This window comes from Oratosquilla oratoria, chromosome 12 (assembly GCF_046742065.1).
Source record: "Oratosquilla oratoria isolate Oo_2021 chromosome 12, ASM4674206v1, whole genome shotgun sequence".
NCBI lineage: Eukaryota > Metazoa > Arthropoda > Malacostraca > Stomatopoda > Squillidae > Oratosquilla > Oratosquilla oratoria.
In genome coordinates, this window is record NC_134788.1 from 45,184,188 (window position 1) to 45,204,875 (window position 20,688).

Genomic DNA, 20,688 nt, shown 5'->3' on the forward strand with positions numbered 1-20,688 from the left:
AGATCAGTCATGCTGTACAGGAATGTAATGTTTTAGCTCAGCTCTATGCAGATGTTACAGGATATCAGAGACACTATAATCCTGTTTGTAGATAACCAGGGTGCAATAGCCTTAGCTAAAAACCCAGTGTATCATCAAAGATCAAAGCATATAGACATCAGATATCATTTTATCAGAGGTCAGATCGAAAATGGATCTGTCAAACTAGTGTATGTACCCTCAGATGAAAATGTTGCAGATATGTTTACTAAACCTCTCTCCAAGGGTACTTTGTGTAAGTTTAGCACAATCAGAGGGTGACTTCAGTTTGAGGGGGAGTGTTAAGGATGACAAACTTTCATCACTTATATCTGTGTGCAGTTATAAAAGAAGTGTATTCATATTTTGTTTATAGAATTTACCATTTTTTTTATTACATTGCAGAAAATATTATATACATTTTAAATGTATAACTGTATGCATAATAGACTTCAGTTTTTTTGTTAATACCCAAAAATGTCGTGTGTGGCACTGTCATTTGGAGGAAAAAAATACAAACATCACCCAGCCAGCAGCAGGTTGTGTTCATCACCACCTTTATTAAATCCTGTATTAACCCATCAGGATGACTTCAGCTGCAACACTACTTTTAGTAATATATCCAAATTCTTTGCCACATTTATGGTTGTATGTAGTCTTCTTTTCAGCCTCTCTTTAAGGGTCTAACATAACACCGCTTAAATAAAGCAAGAAATAAAGTCAACCCTTTTGGCAGATTGACAGTCTTTGAGACTCAGAGTCAGAGTCAAACAGGAGGCGGCTCCCACAAATGGGGAAGAGAGCAGAGAGTGCTGGCCCCTGATGAGGTAGAGCGATGCTGACAATCAAGCAGCAGTGGGTGGCTCCCTGAGGATGAAGGGGAGAGTTGGTCCCTAATGGAGGCAGTGTTACCAACAGAAATGGGCGATACCTGAGGCGTAAACTGGTCCTGTGGGCAGTGCAGTGAGCAATGTGGACGAGTATAGACTTGTATAAATGTCTCTTTTCCTCCGAGCACAAATCTAAAAACAGAGTTGTGTCAAATGTACACCACTGTAAAAAGCAGAAAGTACATTGTTTGGATTTGTCTCAAATGTTATTCCACTTGCCAGCATCAACGAAGAAGTCTTGCGTGTGCTGGACCGGTCAGCAGTTGGGGCTAGGAGCAACATCTAATCTCTGCTGAGCCTGAGTTGTTATTGTTACTACTATTGTTATTACTATCATTATCATATCATTATTGTTATCATTATAATTATCTATACACAAGAGGACTCCATCATAAAATAATGATAATAAACTAGCCTGCTAAGTGATAAGTCAAACATGCCTATATATACATATCTTTATTTGTGAAACATACATATAAACAATTATAAACCAAACTATTTTCCAGCGTAAAAAGAAGGCAAGCATAGAAAATGCACAATCACCGTGCTCCTGGTCATCCAAATAAACAGCAAACCCATCTATAACCTCCATGAGGTACCTCTTCCATGAACTTAATTACAACAAAGACACCAATTAGGTATTCTCGCTAGCATGCTACTTGGTTCAAGTAGAGACGAATTCGGTCACGATCTTTTGTTTTTTAAGTTTCCAAATATCAAAATACTTTTGTGTCAGAGTAACAAGCTAAAGGACGAACAAAGAGAAGTTAAGCATAGAATACGAATGTTAGACACATTGTTGAGGTGTTCTTACGGAAATCTAGAATATTGTAACCGAAATATTTTCTAGTCAGATGAAATAGCAAAATCGCCATCTTTAAAGATTACCTCGCTTCCTTCCAGTACGGGTCAACGCGTGACAAATAAGGTTGATTTCTATTGTGTCTACCCACATGTTGTTTGAGATTATTCTTTCGTGAGAAAGCTGCATCACAAAGGTCACACTTGAAAGGCTCTTCTCCAGTATGGGTCATCACGTGACGTTTGAGAGAAATCTTTTGTGAGAAAGCTGCATCGCAAAGGTCACATTTGAAAGGCTTCTCTCCAGTGTGGGTCATCATGTGACGTTGGAGAGCAGTCTTCCCTGAGAAAGCCCTATCGCACAGGTCACACTTGAAAGGCTTTTCTCCAGTGTGGGTCATCATGTGAGAATTGAGATGACTCTTTTGTGAGAAACCTACATTGCACAGATCACACGCGAAAGGCTTTTCTTCAGTGTGGGTCATCATATGATATTTGAGAGCACTCTTTGTTGGGTGAGCTGCATTGCAAAAGTCACACTTGAAGGGCTTCTCTCCAGTGTGGGTCATCATGTGATATTTGAGAGAACATTTTGTGGAAAAAGCTTCATCACAAAGGTCACACTTGAAGGGCTTTTCTCCAGTGTGGGTCATTATGTGAGATTTGAGGGTACCCTTTCGTGAGAAAGCTGCATTGCACTGGTCACACTTGAAAGGTTTCTCTCCTGTGTGGGTCATCACGTGATCCTTAAGAGAACTCTTAAGTGAGAAAGCTGCATGGCAAAGGTCACACTTGAAGGGCTTCTCTCCAGAGTGGGTCACTACGTGTTGTTTGAGACTATTCTTTAGTGAGAAAGCTTTATCACAAAGGTCACACTTGAAAGGCTTCTCTCCCGTGTGGGTCATGATGTGATATTTGAGCTCACCCTTTTGTGAGAAAGCTTTATCACAAAGGTCACACTTGAAGGGCTTCTCTCCAGAGTGGGTCACTACATGTCGTTTGAGAGTACCAATCTGTGAGAAAGCTTTATCACAAAGGTCACACTTGAAAGGCTTCTCTCCCGTGTGGGTCATGATGTGATATTTGAGGATACTCTTTCCCGAGAAAGCTGCATCGCAAAGGTCACACTTGAAAGGCTTTTCTCCAGTGTGGGTCATCATGTGATATTTGAGATCACTTTTTCTTGAGAAAGCTGCATCGCACAGGTCACACTTGAAAGGCTTCTCTCCAGTGTGGGTCATCATGTGAGATTTGAGAACACCCTTTCTTGAGAAAGCTGCATCGCACAGGTCACATTGGAAAGCTTTCTCTCCTGTGTGGGTCATCACGTGAACCTTAAGAGCTCTCTTAAGAGAGAAAGCTGCATCGCAAAGGTCACACTTAAAGGGCTTCTCTCCAGAGTGGGTCACTACGTGTTGTTTGAGATGACCCTTTTGTGAGAAAGCTTTGTCACACAGGTCACACTAGAAAGGCTTCTCTCCAGTGTGGGTCATCATGTGAGGTTTGAGTTTACTTTTTTGTGAGAAAGCTGCTTTGCACACGATACACTGGAACGGTTTCTTTCCTGAGTGGGTCATCATGTGAGATTTCAGATTACTTTTTTGAGAGAAAGCTGCATCGCACACAACACATTGGAAAGGTTTCTTTCCTGTGTGGGTCATCATGTGAGACTTGAGATTACTCTTTCCTGAGAAAGCTGTATCGCAAAGGTCACACTTGAAGGGCTTCTCTCCAGAGTGGGTCACTATGTGTCGTTTGAGAGTACCCATCTGTGAGAAAGCTTTATCACAAAGGTCACACTTGAAGGGCTTCTCTCCAGAGTGGGTCACTACGTGTCCTTTGAGAGTACTCATCTGTGAGAAAGCTTTATCACAAAGGTCACACTTGAAGGGCTTCTCTCCAGAGTGGGTCATGATGTGATATTTGAGGTTCTTCTTTTGTGAGAAAGCTGCATCGCACAGGTCACACTTGAAGGGCTTCTCTCCAGAGTGGGTCATCATGTGAGATTTGAGATCACCCTTTTGTGAGAAAGCTTTGTCACAAAGGTCACACTTGAAGGCCTTCTCTCCAGAGTGGGTCACTACGTGCCGTTTGAGATGACCCATCTGTGAGAAAGCTTTATCACAAAGGTCACACTTGAAGGGCTTCTCTCCAGAGTGGGTCACAACGTGTCGTTTGAGATGACCCATACATGAGAAAGCTTTATCACAAAGGTCACACTTGAAAGGGTTCTCCCCTGTGTGGGACATCATGTGGTATCTGAGAGAACGTTTTGTGGAAAAAGCTGCATCGCACAGGTCACACTTGAAAGGCTTCTCTCCTGGGTGGGCCCTGATGTGACATTTGAGATCACCCTTCTTTTGTGAGAAAGTTGCTTCACAAATGTCACATTAGAAAGGCTTCTCTCCTCTGTCTGTCATGGTGTGATATTTGAAATTACACTTTTTTGAGAAAGCTGCATCACACTGGTCACATTGGACAGGCTATTCTCCATTGTGGGTCATTGTGTGAGATTTGAGACTACATTTTTGTATGAAAGCTGCAATGCAGGGGTCACACTTGAAAGGCTTTTCTCTAGCGTGGGTCATCATGTGTTGTTTGAGATCATACCTTTGTGCGAAAGCTGCATCACACAGGTCACATTTGAAAGTTTTGTCTTCTCCAGTGTGGGACGTCACTTGTTATTCAAGAACACTAATTCATGAGAAATCTGCATCAGGCAAGATACTGGAAAAGTTTCTCTCCAGTGTGAATCATATCATGATATTAAAGACAACTCATGAGACAGGTAAGTCACAGACGCCACACGGGATTCTCTTTGTTACATGACAAATTGAAGGAATCTTTGGATAGCCTTTTCCAATGAAATGATGATATTTACCCTCGACCTGAAAGAAAATATATGATAAGTTTGACATCTAACTTTTTAAGGAACACAAGCATATACAAATACAGTGTGGCATTAACCAAAATACAGTAGGGGAAGGGAAGAAACAACTCGTATCATAGAAGAAATTTAAAGGAATAAGAAAGAAATAGAAGGTTGAGCAAATAACACTGATGTTGTTGAATAAATACTACAAAGAGATAGAGGACACTAGAAAGGTATTGGTGTACAATGTGTGATACAATAACATAGAAATAAGTAATCTATGTCAATTTTTCATTTAGGATCACTACACACACACAACAACAACAACAACAACAACGAAGGATGTCATAAATCAACATTTGAGATTCATGAGAATCTGCTATTCATTTTTACAGCAATCTTTTTTTTTCAGTGAACCCCCAATCCCCTAACATCAGGGTTGGAGGGGCAAAGTAGCATGCAGTTGATACTTTAGGGTCTATATGGGCCACCCCTACGGACCAGAGCCACACATCATTCTGTCTGTCTGTGATACAGGAAAACTCTGTTCATAGGGAAATGATGACACTTTTATACTACGACTGTCCCTCCGTTACGCTGACCCAACCCAACACCTTGTTACTGTCCTGTACAATTTTTCTGAATATCCATTTCCTTTTTTCGCCTACCCTCTGGTGGAGGAAGAGAATGCTACCACCAAGTCTTTCCACTCGAATCATAAAAGGCAACAAAAAATGGGACGGGGGATAGGATTAGGAGTCCTACTACCTGTAGCCCCAATAGGGGTCATTCCTAAAAAAAGTAAAGGCATACGAGGGTCTGGGAGTTTTCCAACCAGTATCCTAAAGTTTGGGTCTTTTAATGTGCATGGATGTGGTACAGATGATAGTAAAAGGGAAGAGATAGGCAGTATGTTTGTGAGAAGAAAGATGGATGTGCTGGCTTTGAGTAAAACTAAAATGACAGGAAGGGGCGAGTGTGAGTTTGGGAGTGTAGCTGGGAGGTACTCAGGTGTCAAGAGTGGACAAGAGAGAGAAGGGGTGGCTATACTAGCAAGTGAAGAGATAAGTAAGCATGTTGTGGAGTGGAAGGAGGTTTCATCAAGGATGATGTGGATGAAGGTGAAGCTGGGAAGGGAGATGTAGGTTTTTGTAAGTGCGTATGGGCCTGGTAGTGAGAAGAGCATAGAGGAAAGAGGCTTTTTGGGTAGATATAAATGAGTGCATAGAGGGATTAGGGAGAAATGTCAATGTAGTTGTATTGGAAAACATTAATGCTACGGTAGGAAATGAACCAATAGACAGAGTGATTGGGAAGTATGGAGTTCCAGGTAAATATCATAGTGGAGAATTGATGGTGATGTGTCTTGAGAATTGATAATAGCAAATACAGTGTTTAGGAAGAAAGTCAAGCATAAGTACACATGGGAGAGGGTGGTGGATGGAAGGCTGGCAGATAGAGCATTAATGGACTATATAGTGGTGACCAGGAGTGTGGTAGGAAGAGTTAAGGATGTACATGTCCTGAGGGAAGAGAGTGGGGGAATATCAGATCATTTTCTGGTGGAAGGTAAATTGAGAGTGGAGAATAGGTGGAGAAAGAGGAAAAGGGCAGAAGGTAGGGAGGTACTTGGAGTGAACTGCTTAAATGAAAGAAAAGAAGGAGTATGAGAAGAAGCTGAGAGAGGAATGGGAGGGAGTAAAGGATAGAGTAGAACTAGGAGTGGAGGAGGAATGGGGATGGTTCAAGGAGGGAGTCATAAGGTGTGCAAAGATGGTGTGTGGAACAAGGAGGGTGGGAGGAAATAGAAGGAAGGGTAGTGAGTGGTGGGATGAGGAAGCAAAGAAGGGTGTAGAAGAGAAGAAACAGGCATTCATAGATTGGCTACAAATTAGGACGAGGGGATTGTATGAGAGGTATAAAGTAAAGAGAAGGGAAGTTAAGCATAAGAAAAGAAAGCAAAGAGGAGAGTAGATGTGAAATGGGGTAAGAGTAAGATAGAAAATTTTGAAAGCAATAAAAAGATGTTTTGGAAGGAAATTAAAAGAGGAAGAGGAGGCGAATCAAGTAGAGAAGAAAAGGTAAGAGGTGCAGATGGAGAGATGATAATGGAAGAGAAGGCAGTATGAGGAAGGTGGGCAGAGTATTTTAGGGAGTTGCTAAATGCGAAGAATAGGGAGGGAAGGGTAGTTGCGGTGGGAAGCGGTAAGAAAATGAGAGTGATGAGTGAGGAAAATGAAGGAGAAATAGGGAAGGATGAAGTGAAAGCAGCTGTTAAGATGATGAGAGCAGGTAAGGCACCTGGGTTGGATGGATGTTATACAGAATGTCTGAAGAAAGGAGGTACAGTTATGGTGGACTGGCTGGTGAGGTTATCTAATGTTTAAGAGAGGGTAGAGTGCCTGTATTGTTCCACTTTACAAGGGATATGGGGACAAGTGCGGGTGTAGTAGTTTCAGAGGGATCAGCTTGTTGAGTGTAATTGGGAAGGCTTATGGAAGGGTCTTGATTGAGAGGATTAGGAGAGGAACAGAGGGAGTAATTGGTGAGGAACAGTGTGGGTTTAGGACAGGTAGGGGTTGTGCAGATCAGATTTTTGTGGTAAGACATATATGTAAGAAAACAATAGGAAAAGGTAAGGATGTTTTTTGCGCTTTTATGGATCTGAAAAAAGTCTTATGACAGGGTAGACACAATGGCGGCGCCAGGGGGGAGCTTGGGGGTGCTTTAGCCCCGCCAAAAAAGTGGCTAGCCCCCCCAACTGAAATGAGCAAATCGAAAATTTAAAACACTCATTGAAATAATTTTATTAAGTGGAATTTTTAATTGCCAGGATTTGTCAGCCATCAGTGCTAGCCCAACCATTAACCCCCTCCTCTTCTGAAATGAGGATAATATATGTGTATTATCATTGTACTATTAGCCCCCCAAAAATTTGCTCAGCCCCCCCTTAGCCTCTCCAACTAAAAATTCCTGGCGCCGCCGCTGGGTAGACAGGAAGGCCCTGTGGGAGGTACTGTAGATATATGGGATAGGAGGAAAGCTGTTAAGAGCAGTCAAGAGTTTTTATGACAGTAGTAGAGCTTGTGTTAGGATTAGAAATGGAGCGATTGATTGGTTTGAGGTATAGGTGGGATTTCCTCAGGGATGTGTTATGTCACCCTGGCTGTTCAATCTTTACATGGATGGGGTGGTGCAAGAAGTGCATGCAAGGGTAGTGGGTCAGGGGTTGGAGATGGTTAAAGAAAATGGAGAAAAGTGGGAGATGAGCCATTTGTTGTTTGCTGACGACACTGTGCTTGTGGCAGGATCAGAGGAGGGATTGAGGAAGTTAGTGACAGAGTTTGAGAAGGTGTGTGAGAGAAGGAAGCTGAAATTAAATGTGGGCAAAAGTAAGGTGACGAGATGTACAAGGGGAGAGAGTGACAGCAGGCTGGAAGTGAGAATTAAGGGTGAGAGACTGGAAGAAGTGGATAGTTTAAGATACCTGGGTGCAAATGTGGAAGGAAAGGGAGGAGTGGGGGTGGAGGTAGAATGTAGATTGAGAGAAGTGAGTAAATGCCTTGGTGGATTAAAAAGTATAATGAGAAATAGATGTCTGGGAAATGGATGCTAAGAGGAGGTTATATGAAGGAGTGATTGTGCCAACAGCACTGTACAGAGCAGAAACATGGAACATAAGAGAGGAAGTGAGAAGGAGTTTGAATGTGTTTGAGATGAAATGTCTGAGAAGTATGATAGGGGTTACTAGGCTAGATAGAGTGAGAAATGAGGTGGTGAGGAGAACAGGGGTGGAAAGGAAGCTGGGAGGTAGGGTTGATGAAAGAGTATTAGGATGGTTTGGACACTTGGAAAGAATGAGTGAAGAAAGATTAGTAAAAGAAGTGTGGAAGGCAGAGGTGGAAGGAGTGAATATGAAAGGGCATCCTAGGATGAGAAGGATGGATGGGGTGAAAGGGGCATTACAAAAGAGAAGAATGTCTGTGGAGGAAGGATGGGAGAGGACAGAAGATAGGGGTGAATGGAGAAGGGTTGTGTATGGATGAGACTGTGATGCATGAGGGGGAGTGGGTGGGGGATGGGGATGGGGAGTGAGAAAGTATGTATGAGAAAAATTTTGACGCAGCCTGAAGGGATTTCTCCCCGTCTTCTCCTTTTCTACATGAGGGGACGGAGAGGGGTGGTCACTGAATTTATGAAGCAGCCTTGCTGTGGATGTGCTGTGTCTTGCGACACTGCTTCTGATCCAGGGCAGTGGACAGGATGCAGGGATGACCCGTCATCCAGGAGGTGCCAAGATGAGAGGGAGGGTGGAGGGGAGTGGAATATATAGGAAATGGAATGGGTGGGAGTGGTTTCTATGCATTTTTCTTTTTGGCTACCCTCCATGTAAGGGGGAAAAGCCTTTGTTATATGTATGTATGTACCACCAGAAGCTTATAGATAAAAATACAAATTGTTGATTTTTTCATATCTCTGTGTGAGAAGTAAATTACTTGTAATCAATGTATCCTAACCTGTCTCTACCTACACTTAGGATATGTTGGATTCACCGCTCCCTTCCATCAAATACTAAAACGAGGCGAACAATTGGGATTATTCTTATTCAGTAAAAACATCCAGTACAAATGAGTTCTAAGTAACTTGTGTGAATCTATGTGCCTTGCAGCAATCTTACGCATAAATCAACAAAATATTTATGTTTTTAGGTTATGGGGTACTATACTATTTCGAGAACATTTTGATACAAAGTATATTACTTGCTAATATTTTAGAAGTATGATGAAAATATACAAATATATAGAGGCATTAACCAGAGTACAGCAAGTTTAGAGAACAAACAATTTGCACCAAAAAAGCTTAAAGGAAGAAGAAGAAAATGGATGGTTGAAAAAATGATGAAATTATGTAACATAGAAACTAGAAAAAACAGAGACTGGTAAAGTCAAAATTAACAGAGAATTAAGAAGTCACTTACTTCTCTCAATCTACATTCTACCTCCAATTCCACTCCTCCCTTTCCCACCACACTTGCACCCAAGTATGAGAATAATAATAATAAAATTAGATGATGAAGGATACAATGACACAGATAACTGGAAATGAGAAATATTGGTAATATTTTCACAGAGGTGTACACCCACTCAACTATCAATGATATCAGAAATCAATGTTCGTTTGATCTTTGTTAACCCTTTATTGGTCTCCATTTGTCAGGGAACACCTCCCCTCCCCTACACACAGCCTGTGTGTAGGGGAGGGGACGTGTTCGCTGACAAATGGAGACCTGTGGGTCAAATTTGGCTTTGACCATGGGCGCAACACAGCAATAGAAAATTGATTATTAATTTTGTAAATTATAATGTATCTACGTAATATGCAATTTTGTGAGCGGAAATAAAAAACAAAAAAGATGCTAAAACAGATTTCGTAAGTAATGAAGTTGTGTCGGAGGAATGGTACGCCATGTTTGTTATGATAGATGCCGATGTCAAAGAAATGAAAGGATGATAAATTCATATAACCTGTGTTTAATAAATCATTACCTGCAAATTAAATATCATCCGGCTCATCCTCGTCATCATGAGAGACATTGGCGGGCTTTTCAACCACTCTCTCAGCTTGCAGCTTGAAGGAATGCATGTATCTCTGCTCCATAACATTCCTTCAAGAAAATGTACCTGGCGAAGTACTGTTGGAAGTACAGAGGCCATCAATTGACAGACAAGATGGCGTCCAGATCCTATGCTACAGACTTTGTTCATTAGCATTTTTGCTTGTAGCAAGGTATTTTTTATTTTCATTTCTGCCCAAAAATTGCATATTACATTGATACATTTTAATTTACAAAATCATAAATTTTCTATTGCTATATTGCACCCATGGTCAAAACTAAAAAAAATACCAACCTGTGTCACAGGCCTGAAAATAAAACAAAAAATATGTTTATCATCTTTGAGTGAAAAAAAATAAAATAAAAATAATAATAATCCCTACATATATCTAGGTTAGGTTACACTCACCCCCTCCCCCCACCTCGGTTTCATCATCGACTAAAATAAGGCACACGGTGGGAATAGCTTGTTGTGTTATGGTTATTCGGGCACTTGAAATGAATTACAAATAAACTGTCATGAAAACTGGTTGGAACGACATCAACTCATGAACTGATAAAGAAAATACCCTGGTATTTATTTTAGAAGTGCACACCTACATGATATAGCAATTAAATAATAATTTTGTAAAATGTAATAATACATCAATAAATACATGTACCCGATTATTCAGCCTATATATTTTTTCTTTATCCTAGGAGTACACTAACCAAAAGCAAAGTCGAAAAATGTTAAAGGGTGCACTCATGTGCACGCAATTAAAAAAAAAAAAAAAAAAAAAAGCCTCATTACCACACAATAAATATATGTACAAAATTGACGAGTGTCCATAATAACACTTACTTGTTACCTACACGACGGTTGTGCTTGCATTTCCTATGCCACTTGTTTGTATCGAATACTATGTAGACTTGTAGAGTGAATTTCTGAAATTGGATTTTTGTTTCGAGGAAGACGAAGTGGCAGCCCCGTAAGAAGATTGTAAACAAAAAGTGTACATAACAAACTCTGCACAATTAGCCATTTGTAATTCTCAAAATAATTTTTGTTAAATATTGTCGACAATTTTGCCTTATCTAAACATGTATAATGAGGAGAGGAAATATAACATTTTGCAAAATATACAAAATATACTTAGAAGTATTGATTTGTCAACTATATAATTTAATGAAGGCGATTTTTCAAGCGCACTGTGTATGTTACATACAACATGCATTCGTATAGCATAAATAGAGAGCTGAAAGAATGTTGTATTAATGTTTACTCTTCAGAGAAGAACATAATGTCACAACTTTGGCGTTGTGACACACTGCCTAGAGCTTTCCATTTTCCGTCGTCTTCAGCCCCGTCGGCTATTACATTTCCTTTGCTGGAAGTCTTAAGGCCTCCAGTATTTGTAACTACTTCTTAGTATTTGTGTTCACCCTTCTCCCCAGCAAACGTTGTGAAAGATTAGCGCTAATTGGATGCAGTGACCCAAAATCGAAATCATCACTGGCATTATAATGTTAAAATTGAAATATCTCAACTTCTCACGTAATTTAACTAATTCACCACATTACATTTTGTATCCTTGTACTTTGTGATTATGATTGATACATTGTACTTATGTACTACCATTTGATCGTATTTCTCATTGTTTTGGTTGGAGGGTCCGCTGCGTTACATACCAACCCCCACTTGAGCACTTGCCATTTCTCGTCTAGGCTAGTTAGGACCAAGGTCAAACGAATACTATAAAGTACGTTAGCGGGTGTGTGTGTGAGAGAGGGAGAGCCAGTCAGTTACACACACCAGTGTGTGGAGGGAAGCTCCATCTTCTGATTAAAGGGGTAGCTAATGCAGACAAATAACATAAAAAAACATGGAAAACATTTTTATAACTTTTCTGGCGGTCATATCTCAGATACTGATAATTTGAGGATAAGAAAGTGATACTGAGTAATTTCAGTATTATGTGAACATCATAGTGTAATTTTAAAGCTTACCATACATACAGATGGTTTTCTTTAAAGTTTACATTTTCTTTCACCTCTCACTCTCCATCCCCCTCTGAATTTCCTATGACGTCACGGAGGAGGTGCGCGGAGGGGGGGGGGTGCTCAACGTACCTTATAGAATTCGTTTTACCTTGGTTAGGACCATGTATCCTTTTCTTGTAACTAGTGCCTACCTCACAAGACTATTACAATTGCCTCAACTTCTGCCCAGACGCTGCGTCGCATTCCTTTAGCAATTTTCAACGATTGGAAAAGTGCCCGCCGAAAAACAGCGAACTGTGTCTCATGCTTGGTGCCGCTGGTATCACTTGGTGGCAGTAGGCACGCGGCACTCACTCCCATGAAAGACGTCCTCTGATCAGAGGACCTCACCACCTCGTCAGTGAACAAATACCCACGAACATGAACCATTTATTCCCGTCGTTGGTCATCGCCAATCGTGTTGCAGTGACTAGTGTTTCGTGTGTCCCAGAACTTACAGAAAGAAGAAAACGTGCTTCGTGACGTCCCCCGATATCAGAATCTACGAGTTCAGTCGGGGATCATTGCCAACCCTATTCCAGTGAGCCAATGCGTTGAACTTACGTATTCAGGAAAGTTGACTTGTAGAGTGTGACGAAGGAAGGAGAGATTGACGAAATCATGGAAATGAAATCGTTGGGTTCGATTCCCCTCCCCCACACGCGTTCGGTGCTGTCGACTAAGGACAGACTTGGTTCCCGCCGCCCCTATGTGACGCATGGCTCAACGAATATCGAGAGCATCCTGTTCAACTGAGGGCATCCACTCATTTGAAGACATCACCAGTCAGTGCAGCACAATCACAGGAGAGAACGAAGGAATAATTAGAGGCATCTTATTGTTTTAGCTAGGTCTTAGAGCGCGTAGGGCTAGCCAGGTAGGAAGTCTCGAACCAAATACGTATGTTGTATCTTGCCCAGTTAGTTGATAAGTCAATCACTGTGAAACAATTTTCATGGTGCATTTATTAAAGATGAATATCAATTGCATGTTACTGACTGTGGATAAATCCTAAATCATAATAAAATCAGTGTAGTAGGTTGTCTTTAATTAGCCCCAAGAGTGTAAATTACACGAGTTTGCTCCCCTCCCTTAGAGAAGCATTTCTCTGCTCCTTTGAAATTGCACGCTCGGCTTGAAGGGAACTACGTGCGTGGTCCCGGCCGGGATCTCAAGTTTCCTGGAATTTGGCTCCCATCTACAGCTACCACCCTTCACCAATTTCCCAGTGTACGAGAATTCTCATGCCCCTCAACTATCCCCTCCTCCTTCCATTGTCCAGGGATTTCGGGACACATAATGGCAGTCTATTTTTTGCATTTTACCCCTTTACTTGCCATCTAACGTGGTGGATAGGCTTCAGAATCGTAATGACTACAAAAGTTATGTCGATAGAGAGGAAATCTCTGCAGAGTCGCCCATATCGAACAGGTTTTACAAGAAAGATGAGACAAAGAGTAACACACACGTGGGTCGCAGGACCCACTGCTAACTGGAACGTCCCTAATGACAGACAGGGAAATTTCTCATAGATACGTCGGGAGTACCGTCATAATGACGGTGTGGACAACTGGGCACCCTATAGACATTGTTATAGCCAACCGTGAATCAAACCACTTTCAAATCGTCCGCCTACTTCTCACGACTTCAGACAGGACTCGTAGCCATCATTCGTATTCCCAACGTTCAAGTTCGAACCTTGCCATGAAACTATTGGCCCCGCCTTCCTCGAGTATATAAGGTGAAACCAGCCGTCCTCCCCCGCACACGGACTCCCACTCACACAACCCCAGGCCTCACTTACTTCTCGCTGTATATTGGTGCCTTGCTGTTCTGTTCGCAGGTATAGTATTAATCAATCTTGGACTTATATACCATTACTTTTGTATATTTAGTATTGTTGTGCCCCTTTGTTATTTCTCTTGTATGTATTTATGTTAAATGTCCCTGTGTACTTTGAGTGTATGATCGTAAATGTTAAACAGTAAAGCTTTATTTTTATTTGTAAATATGGCTTATTTAATTTTCGTGCAGACTTCTATCTTACCTCCATCCTTACTTACATTCAGCCTCAAATAGAGCTTTCCTCGGAACGTACTTTTATCTACCTAAATTATCTATACGTTCCACTTTATTGGTGTGGGCTTGCTTCCCAACTGCAACTCGACTTACTCCTGGACTCGACTTAAGTTCCAATCTTTACATTAACTCAGGTCAAACCAAGCAAACAACCCATGACAACATATAAGACCCCACCGAATATAATGAATAAGGTGACACCAGAGAAATATCTCACCAGAAACCAGTTGGCAGGGGGGGGGGGGTGACATTACTGCCAAAATCCTTTCGTAGAAACCATGAATTACACAACCAAAGGAAAACCGGGCGTTCCTGTTGGATCTTCGTCTCCTAAAGGTCCAACCGCATTGCTTTGCGTTCTCACGGGCTGTGTGCCACCGAGTGTCAGTAAACACTGTCCAAATCTTGGATGTCGACCCCATCACTTACAGTTCCCTTCTCTCCGTAATTATTGGTTTAATCCTGTTAACCGTTCCTTTGAATAATTTTGTATTCTTTCTTCCCTTCAATTTTTTTTCATCATTGTCTTAATGTAAGTTAGTCACTCATTCGTAGGCCCCATGCCTCAGTTCATCCTTCTTAGTCAAGTTCTACTTAATATATGCTGCTCGTAGGATGTTTAAAAATTTGGAAACGTTTTCTTGATTTTCTTCGCTACTTCTACACTTTTTAGTATTAGGTACACTAGAGGACTCCCACTGGGATCCCCAATCCACTCATCAAGCCAACTCTGCTCCGACGTCACTACTTAATTCATCCAATAAATTTGACTGTTACAAATAAGTGGCTCCCTTTAAGGCGTGACTTTTCTCCCAATGCACCAATATATTTTTTTTCCTCCACCCTTCTCCAATCATACTGTTACACTGTCTCAAGCAATACTGGTTACGCAAACAATCTTGGTCACGAACCGGAATGGTTTAGTGTTTACATTTCGTTACATAAGCGCCAATATCGATACCCTAGCTATGTTTACAAACTTAGAGGTCGGACATCTCTCCACTCCAGCTCTCCCGACAAACGCCCAGGAATCTTCGCCGGGCGGTGGTGGTGAGGAGATATATCTCCTTTGCTGCTGCCGATCTGGCACAGGCCGACCTCTTCGTTGACGTCGGCAGGCGGGTTTACACCAAGACAAATACACATATTTCCCAAATCACGTAATTCTCTGTTTTCAGAGTAGTGCTTGGAAGAAAAGAGGCACACGCACACTTACTCGCTGGCTTAGCAGAGGCCCAACCCAACTCTTAATCAGAGCCCTCATCTAATCGCAGGCTGGTCGACGGAGAGGATGGGGACGCCTCTGTCCAACCGGCCCGCAACCTAATGCTGGCCTCTTCGCTGACGTTGGCGAGCGAGTTTACACTTCTGACATTTACACACAATTCCCAATCACGTAATCCTCTGCTTTCAGAGTTGTGGTTGGAAGGAGAGAGATAATACAACACCCGCCCGCCTGCCCCCCCCCCCCCCTCGCACCGCCACTGACTCAACTCTACAGAATCTCAAACTCAACCTGGGGAAAAGCAGGGAACTCAGGCCTTACCTGGGGCTTATCAGGAACGCGCTCTACACGCGGGAAGTGAACTCTACTCACTCCCCGTAAGATACATACACACACCTCTCACGAAAATAGCCACGACACACGCACAAACATCTACACTTTTTCTTCGACTAAAATTCGCTTCCTTTCTAACTTTCTCTTCTACTACATCTCATTTCAGTTTACCTCCCACTAAAGATTTTTCCGTTTTTCCACCTTTCTCTACTTCTACGCCTCCTACCATTTTCTAAACTTTTGGTGATCCTAATCCCGGCGTCGGCGCCGCCGTCCGAGTTCCCTGTCCACTTCTCCCGAGCCACGACCACCAACCCCTAATCGCTAGCTTAATCGCCCGGTGGCATTAGCCCTCTTTTATACACTACTATCTTTTCATTTTCTTACAGACATTCTCCCCCCCACAAAAAAAAAAAAAAAAACGATCCCGCGCAAGCGGGTGGTCTTTTCTTGCAAGTCGCGACGGTGAGCGAGATTATGCCACCCCACAACTCCGTCGCAGCAATTGTTTTCAAAACATTTAACTCGTAAAATGAATTTCTCGCCACCTACCTACTTTTATACAGCTTCATCTACCAGTCTCTTACATTGGACATTAAATATCTTTGAAGAAAATGAAGATATACACTTACAACGTAAGCACCCTCTCATAAGACCACGGCCTGGAGATTTTAATGGAAGAACTAGGCAGCAGCAAGTGGGACATCGTGGGACTTGAGCACTGAAGTTATGCTGAATATCTTGGCTTCTAGTGCTTCAGTACTGTCAGAATAATTCAAGAGTGTGACTGAGGAATAGGAAACAGATCTCTGACGATTCTTACATTTCTTTCATCTCCATAGCACTTGCATAGTACCTTGGGACAATCCTATTCACATAAGCTCTGGAAACAACTTTTCAGGACTTCCCAGCACTTAAGTATTCTTTCAATAACACATAATGCCTTGGATCACGCCTGAATACAGCTCAGGAAATAGCTTTTTAGGACTTCGCACCCCTGAAGTATTCAGTCAATAGCTGGCAAAAGAGCCATCTAGTCACAACATGACAGAACAGACTGCAGCTATCAACCTCCAAAGGTTCACAGAATTCCTTCAACTGTGCTGCTCTTTTAGCTCAGGTGCTGAAATAGCCATACACTGAGGTCCATATTCTCAGCATCAATTTCCATTTAGATATAGAGAATCTTGCTGCATTGTCCAAAATATAAGCCAGGCAGTCTGTAGCAAAAATCTTCTATTGAGCCACACACTTGCATTGTCAGCAGTGTATAAAGACATTTTATTCAGATCCAGATCTGACGCCTCTAGTTTAGATAGTACCCTTAAATGATTCATTGTTATTGGTGTAAAAGTCACGTTACACATGGTGAGCTGTATTCTCAAAATCAAAATATCTCAGAAGTTTTGGAAATCACTTTGTTGCAAGCATCAGTTGCTATTGAAAAGGGAAAAGTACTTTATTTGATGTACTCCACATGTGCTTGTATAGAATGAAGTATTATAATATTTTCATGCTGTTTTAGATTTCTCACATGTTAAACCTTTTATCATTGAGTCACCGTATATTTCTTTGTCAACTTTTACTACACAATATGGAGTTACATGTAACTACAGTGTCCTGTTCAACTGAATTTTTTCCTGTGCCATCAATATCCACATCAAAACAGCATAGTGTGTAAAATGCATGCAGATCCTCACTTCTACTTGTTAAGGATGACAAACTTTCATCACTTATATCTGTGTTCAGTTATAAAAGAAGTGTATTCATATTTTGTTTATAGAATTTACAATTTTTGTTATTACATTGCAGAAAATATTATATACATTTCAAATGTATAACTGCATGCATCATAGAGTTTAGTTTTTTATTACCCAAAAATGTCATGTGTGGCGCTATCATTCAGTGGGAGAAAATACAAACATCACCCAGCAGCAGGTTGCGTTCATTACCACCTTTATTAAAGCCTATATTAACCCATCAGGATGACTTGAGCTGCAACAGGTTATGGGCCCAGGCACAGGCTAGTGTTTGATGGAGATGGGGATAAATACGAGGTGTGGGAAGCGAAATTTCAAGGTTACCTGACTACCAAGAAACTAGACGGGGTCTTGACGAAGACATCACCGAGTGCAGACGAGAATAAGGAAGTATATGCCGAGCTGATTCAACTGCTGGATGATAGAAGTATAGCCCTTATTCATCGAGATGCAGTTGACAAAGGCAAGGGAGTGTTAGATATCTAAGAAATTATTATCTAGGTGCAAGTAAACCGAGGGTGATTTCTCTGTACAAGAAGTTGACGACACTCAGATTAGCTGGTGATGAGGAGTTGATCGATTACATTATACGTGCAGAGGCAGCGGTAGCAGCACTCAAGAAAGCACGAGAAGATATAAGTGAGAGCATGCTTATTGCTATGGTGCTCAGTGGACTCCCTACAGCATATGACACTCATGAGCTATGAAGAATCAGGAAAGTTGAAAAGCTCACGCGAAGAAGAGAACGTGATGAATGCAAACAGTGACAGAGGCAGGCATGTGATAAAATGCTTTGAGTGTGGCAGGCCAGGCCACAAGGCCTATCAATGTCCCAGGTGAACTAGTGGTGACCAGAAGAAACCTAGCAAGTGGTGCAGTCTGTGCAGATCTGATACCCACAACACACACCAGTGCAGAAGGACGAATGCAACCACAGCACACACAGTGAGCGGTGAGGGAGATGGAGCAACTGGAGGAGACAGCAGCAACGGAGACGGCACTCACAGCTTCGTATTCCAGACCAGCACTCAATCAACTAGATCTAAGGCAGGTACCAGCACATTGCTGGTAGACAGTGGTGCATCACTGTACATTATGACTGATAAATCTAGGCTTATCAAGTTCAACAAAAACTTTGACAAGCAAGTGATGCAACTAGCAGATGGTAGCAAGCAAATTAGGACTGTGTTTGGCAGAGGTGATGCTAGTGTAGTGCTTAGTGATATTACTGGGAAGCCAAAAGAAATGATTATGAAAGATGCTTTATATATCCCATCATACAAGTTTGATATATTCTCTGTTCCAGCTGCCACAAGAAAAGGTGTATGTGTAAACTTTGAACCAAACCATGCAGAGCTCATGACATCAGATGGCTCTATACTCAACATGGAACGGCAGGGTAATCTGTATTTTATGAACAATGTTGGAAATAACCAGAAACACAGTAACCGCACAGCCAAAGAGTGGCATAAGGTACTTGGTCACTGTAATATGAAGGATGTTCGGAAGCTTGAGGGGGTAGTAGATGGTATGCACATTTCAGGTGACAGAGGGGATGCAAATTGTGAAACCTGCATTTTAGGCAAGATGAGCAAGTTTAGAAATAAGGAACCAGATGCAAGGGCTATAAAGAGTTTAGAACTAGTACATAGTAACATAACTGGCCCAATGAATGTAGTTGGTAGAGGTGGATTCAAATATGCTATAACATTTGTTGACGATTATTCTGGTACCTTTATGGTCTATTCATTGAAAGACAAGAGAGATGCATTATCAGCCACAGAAAGGTATTTGGCTGATACTGCTCCTTTGGTCTCAATCAAACATATGAGAACTGACAATGGTGGTGAGTATATATCCAAATAGTTTAGGTCTTTGATGGTGAAACACTAGATAAAGCAGGAGTGAGCACACAGCCCCTTATTCCCCACGTCAAAATGGCACAGCAGAACATTCATGGAGAACTCTGTGTGAAATGGCAAGATGTTTGTTACTGGAGGCTAATTTACCCAAGATGGTGTGGCCATATGCATTGAAAGCCTCTGCATACATAAGGAACTGGTGTTATAATTCAAGGATAGGGAAGACACCTGTAGAAGCAATGTCTGGGAGAAAACCTAACTTAAGTAACATGCACATATTTGGCACAATATGCTATGCATACATTCAGAATTGTAAGAAGTTGTAAAAAGGGGGTATTTGTGGTGTATGATGGGCAGAGCCCTGCTTATCTTGTGTATTTTCCTGACCAAGAGGAAGTAAGGAGAGTAAGATGTGTAAGATTTATGGATAAACATGTAGTAGAAATACCAAAGTCTATGAAAGTGATAGTGATGATGAAGTGACATGTCATCCCACATCACAAGTTCATCAGCCAGCAGTGAAGGACTCTGAACAGACAAGGAATGAGAGCAAAACTAACGAGCCAAACATTGAAAGGAAAAATCCTCCAAGAGTGAGGAACCCACCTAGGTATCTGAACGACTATGTCGTAGAGAAAGATGATGATGATTATGATTTAGCAGGGTACACCATCTATTATTGTCATAAGGTATGCGAGGTCCCAGGGACTTATTTAGAGGCTATGCAGTCCCCAGAGTCACACTTATGGCAAAAAGCAATGGAAGAGGAAATTGATGCCCTAACAGAAAATGACACTTTTGACCTGGTAATATTACCTGAAGGTAAATCAGTTGTGGGGGGCAAGTGGGTTTTTAATGTGAAAAATGACCCAGATAACGGTGACAGATACAAAGCCAGGTTCAAGATATAGACTATCATGAAACATTTTCACCAACAGCCAGGCTTACTTCACTGAGAATGTTATTGCAATTAGCTGTACAAAGTGATTATTTAGTCCATCAGATGGATGTCAGCACTGCATATCTAAATGCAGATACTGACTGTGAGGTCTACCTTGAGCAACCAGAAGGATTTGTAAAAACTGATGAATATGGCAATAAGCTACTTTGTAAACTAAGGAAGTCTCTGTATGGCTTAAAACAGAGTGGCAGAAATTGGTACAATTTATTACATGGCAGTCTAACTGAGGAGGGATTTGTACAATCGCAAGC

General features: G+C 41.6%; 1 protein-coding gene across 1 annotated transcript; it reads right to left on the minus strand.

Moving 5' to 3' along the window:
- Positions 1-926: 926 nt before the first annotated feature.
- On the minus strand, positions 927-11,746 carry LOC143032058 (uncharacterized). The gene is made up of 6 exons (XM_076196525.1): positions 11,461-11,746; positions 11,040-11,122; positions 10,128-10,503; positions 3,223-4,597; positions 2,150-2,229; positions 927-1,040 (listed from the first exon to the last, which is right to left on the minus strand). Exons 4-6 carry the CDS (start codon positions 3,959-3,961, stop codon positions 927-929), a joined length of 933 nt encoding a protein of 310 aa, XP_076052640.1. The 5' UTR covers positions 3,962-4,597; positions 10,128-10,503; positions 11,040-11,122; positions 11,461-11,746.
- Positions 11,747-20,688: the final 8,942 nt, after the last annotated feature.

Bases quoted from the DNA above. Each gene is read 5' to 3' on its own strand.
- LOC143032058 (XM_076196525.1), bottom strand. From the start codon at position 3,961: ATGATGTCCCACACAGGGGAGAACCCTTTCAAGTGTGACCTTTGTGAT. The intron at 2,230-3,222 runs GTAAACTCAAAC...TTTGCAATGCAG, and splicing joins AGCAGCTTTCTCACAAAAAA to CTCACCCAACAAAGAGTGCT. The intron at 1,041-2,149 runs GTAGGTTTCTCA...CTCTGTTTTTAG, and splicing joins TCGCGTGTGATCTGTGCAAT to ATTTGTGCTCGGAGGAAAAG.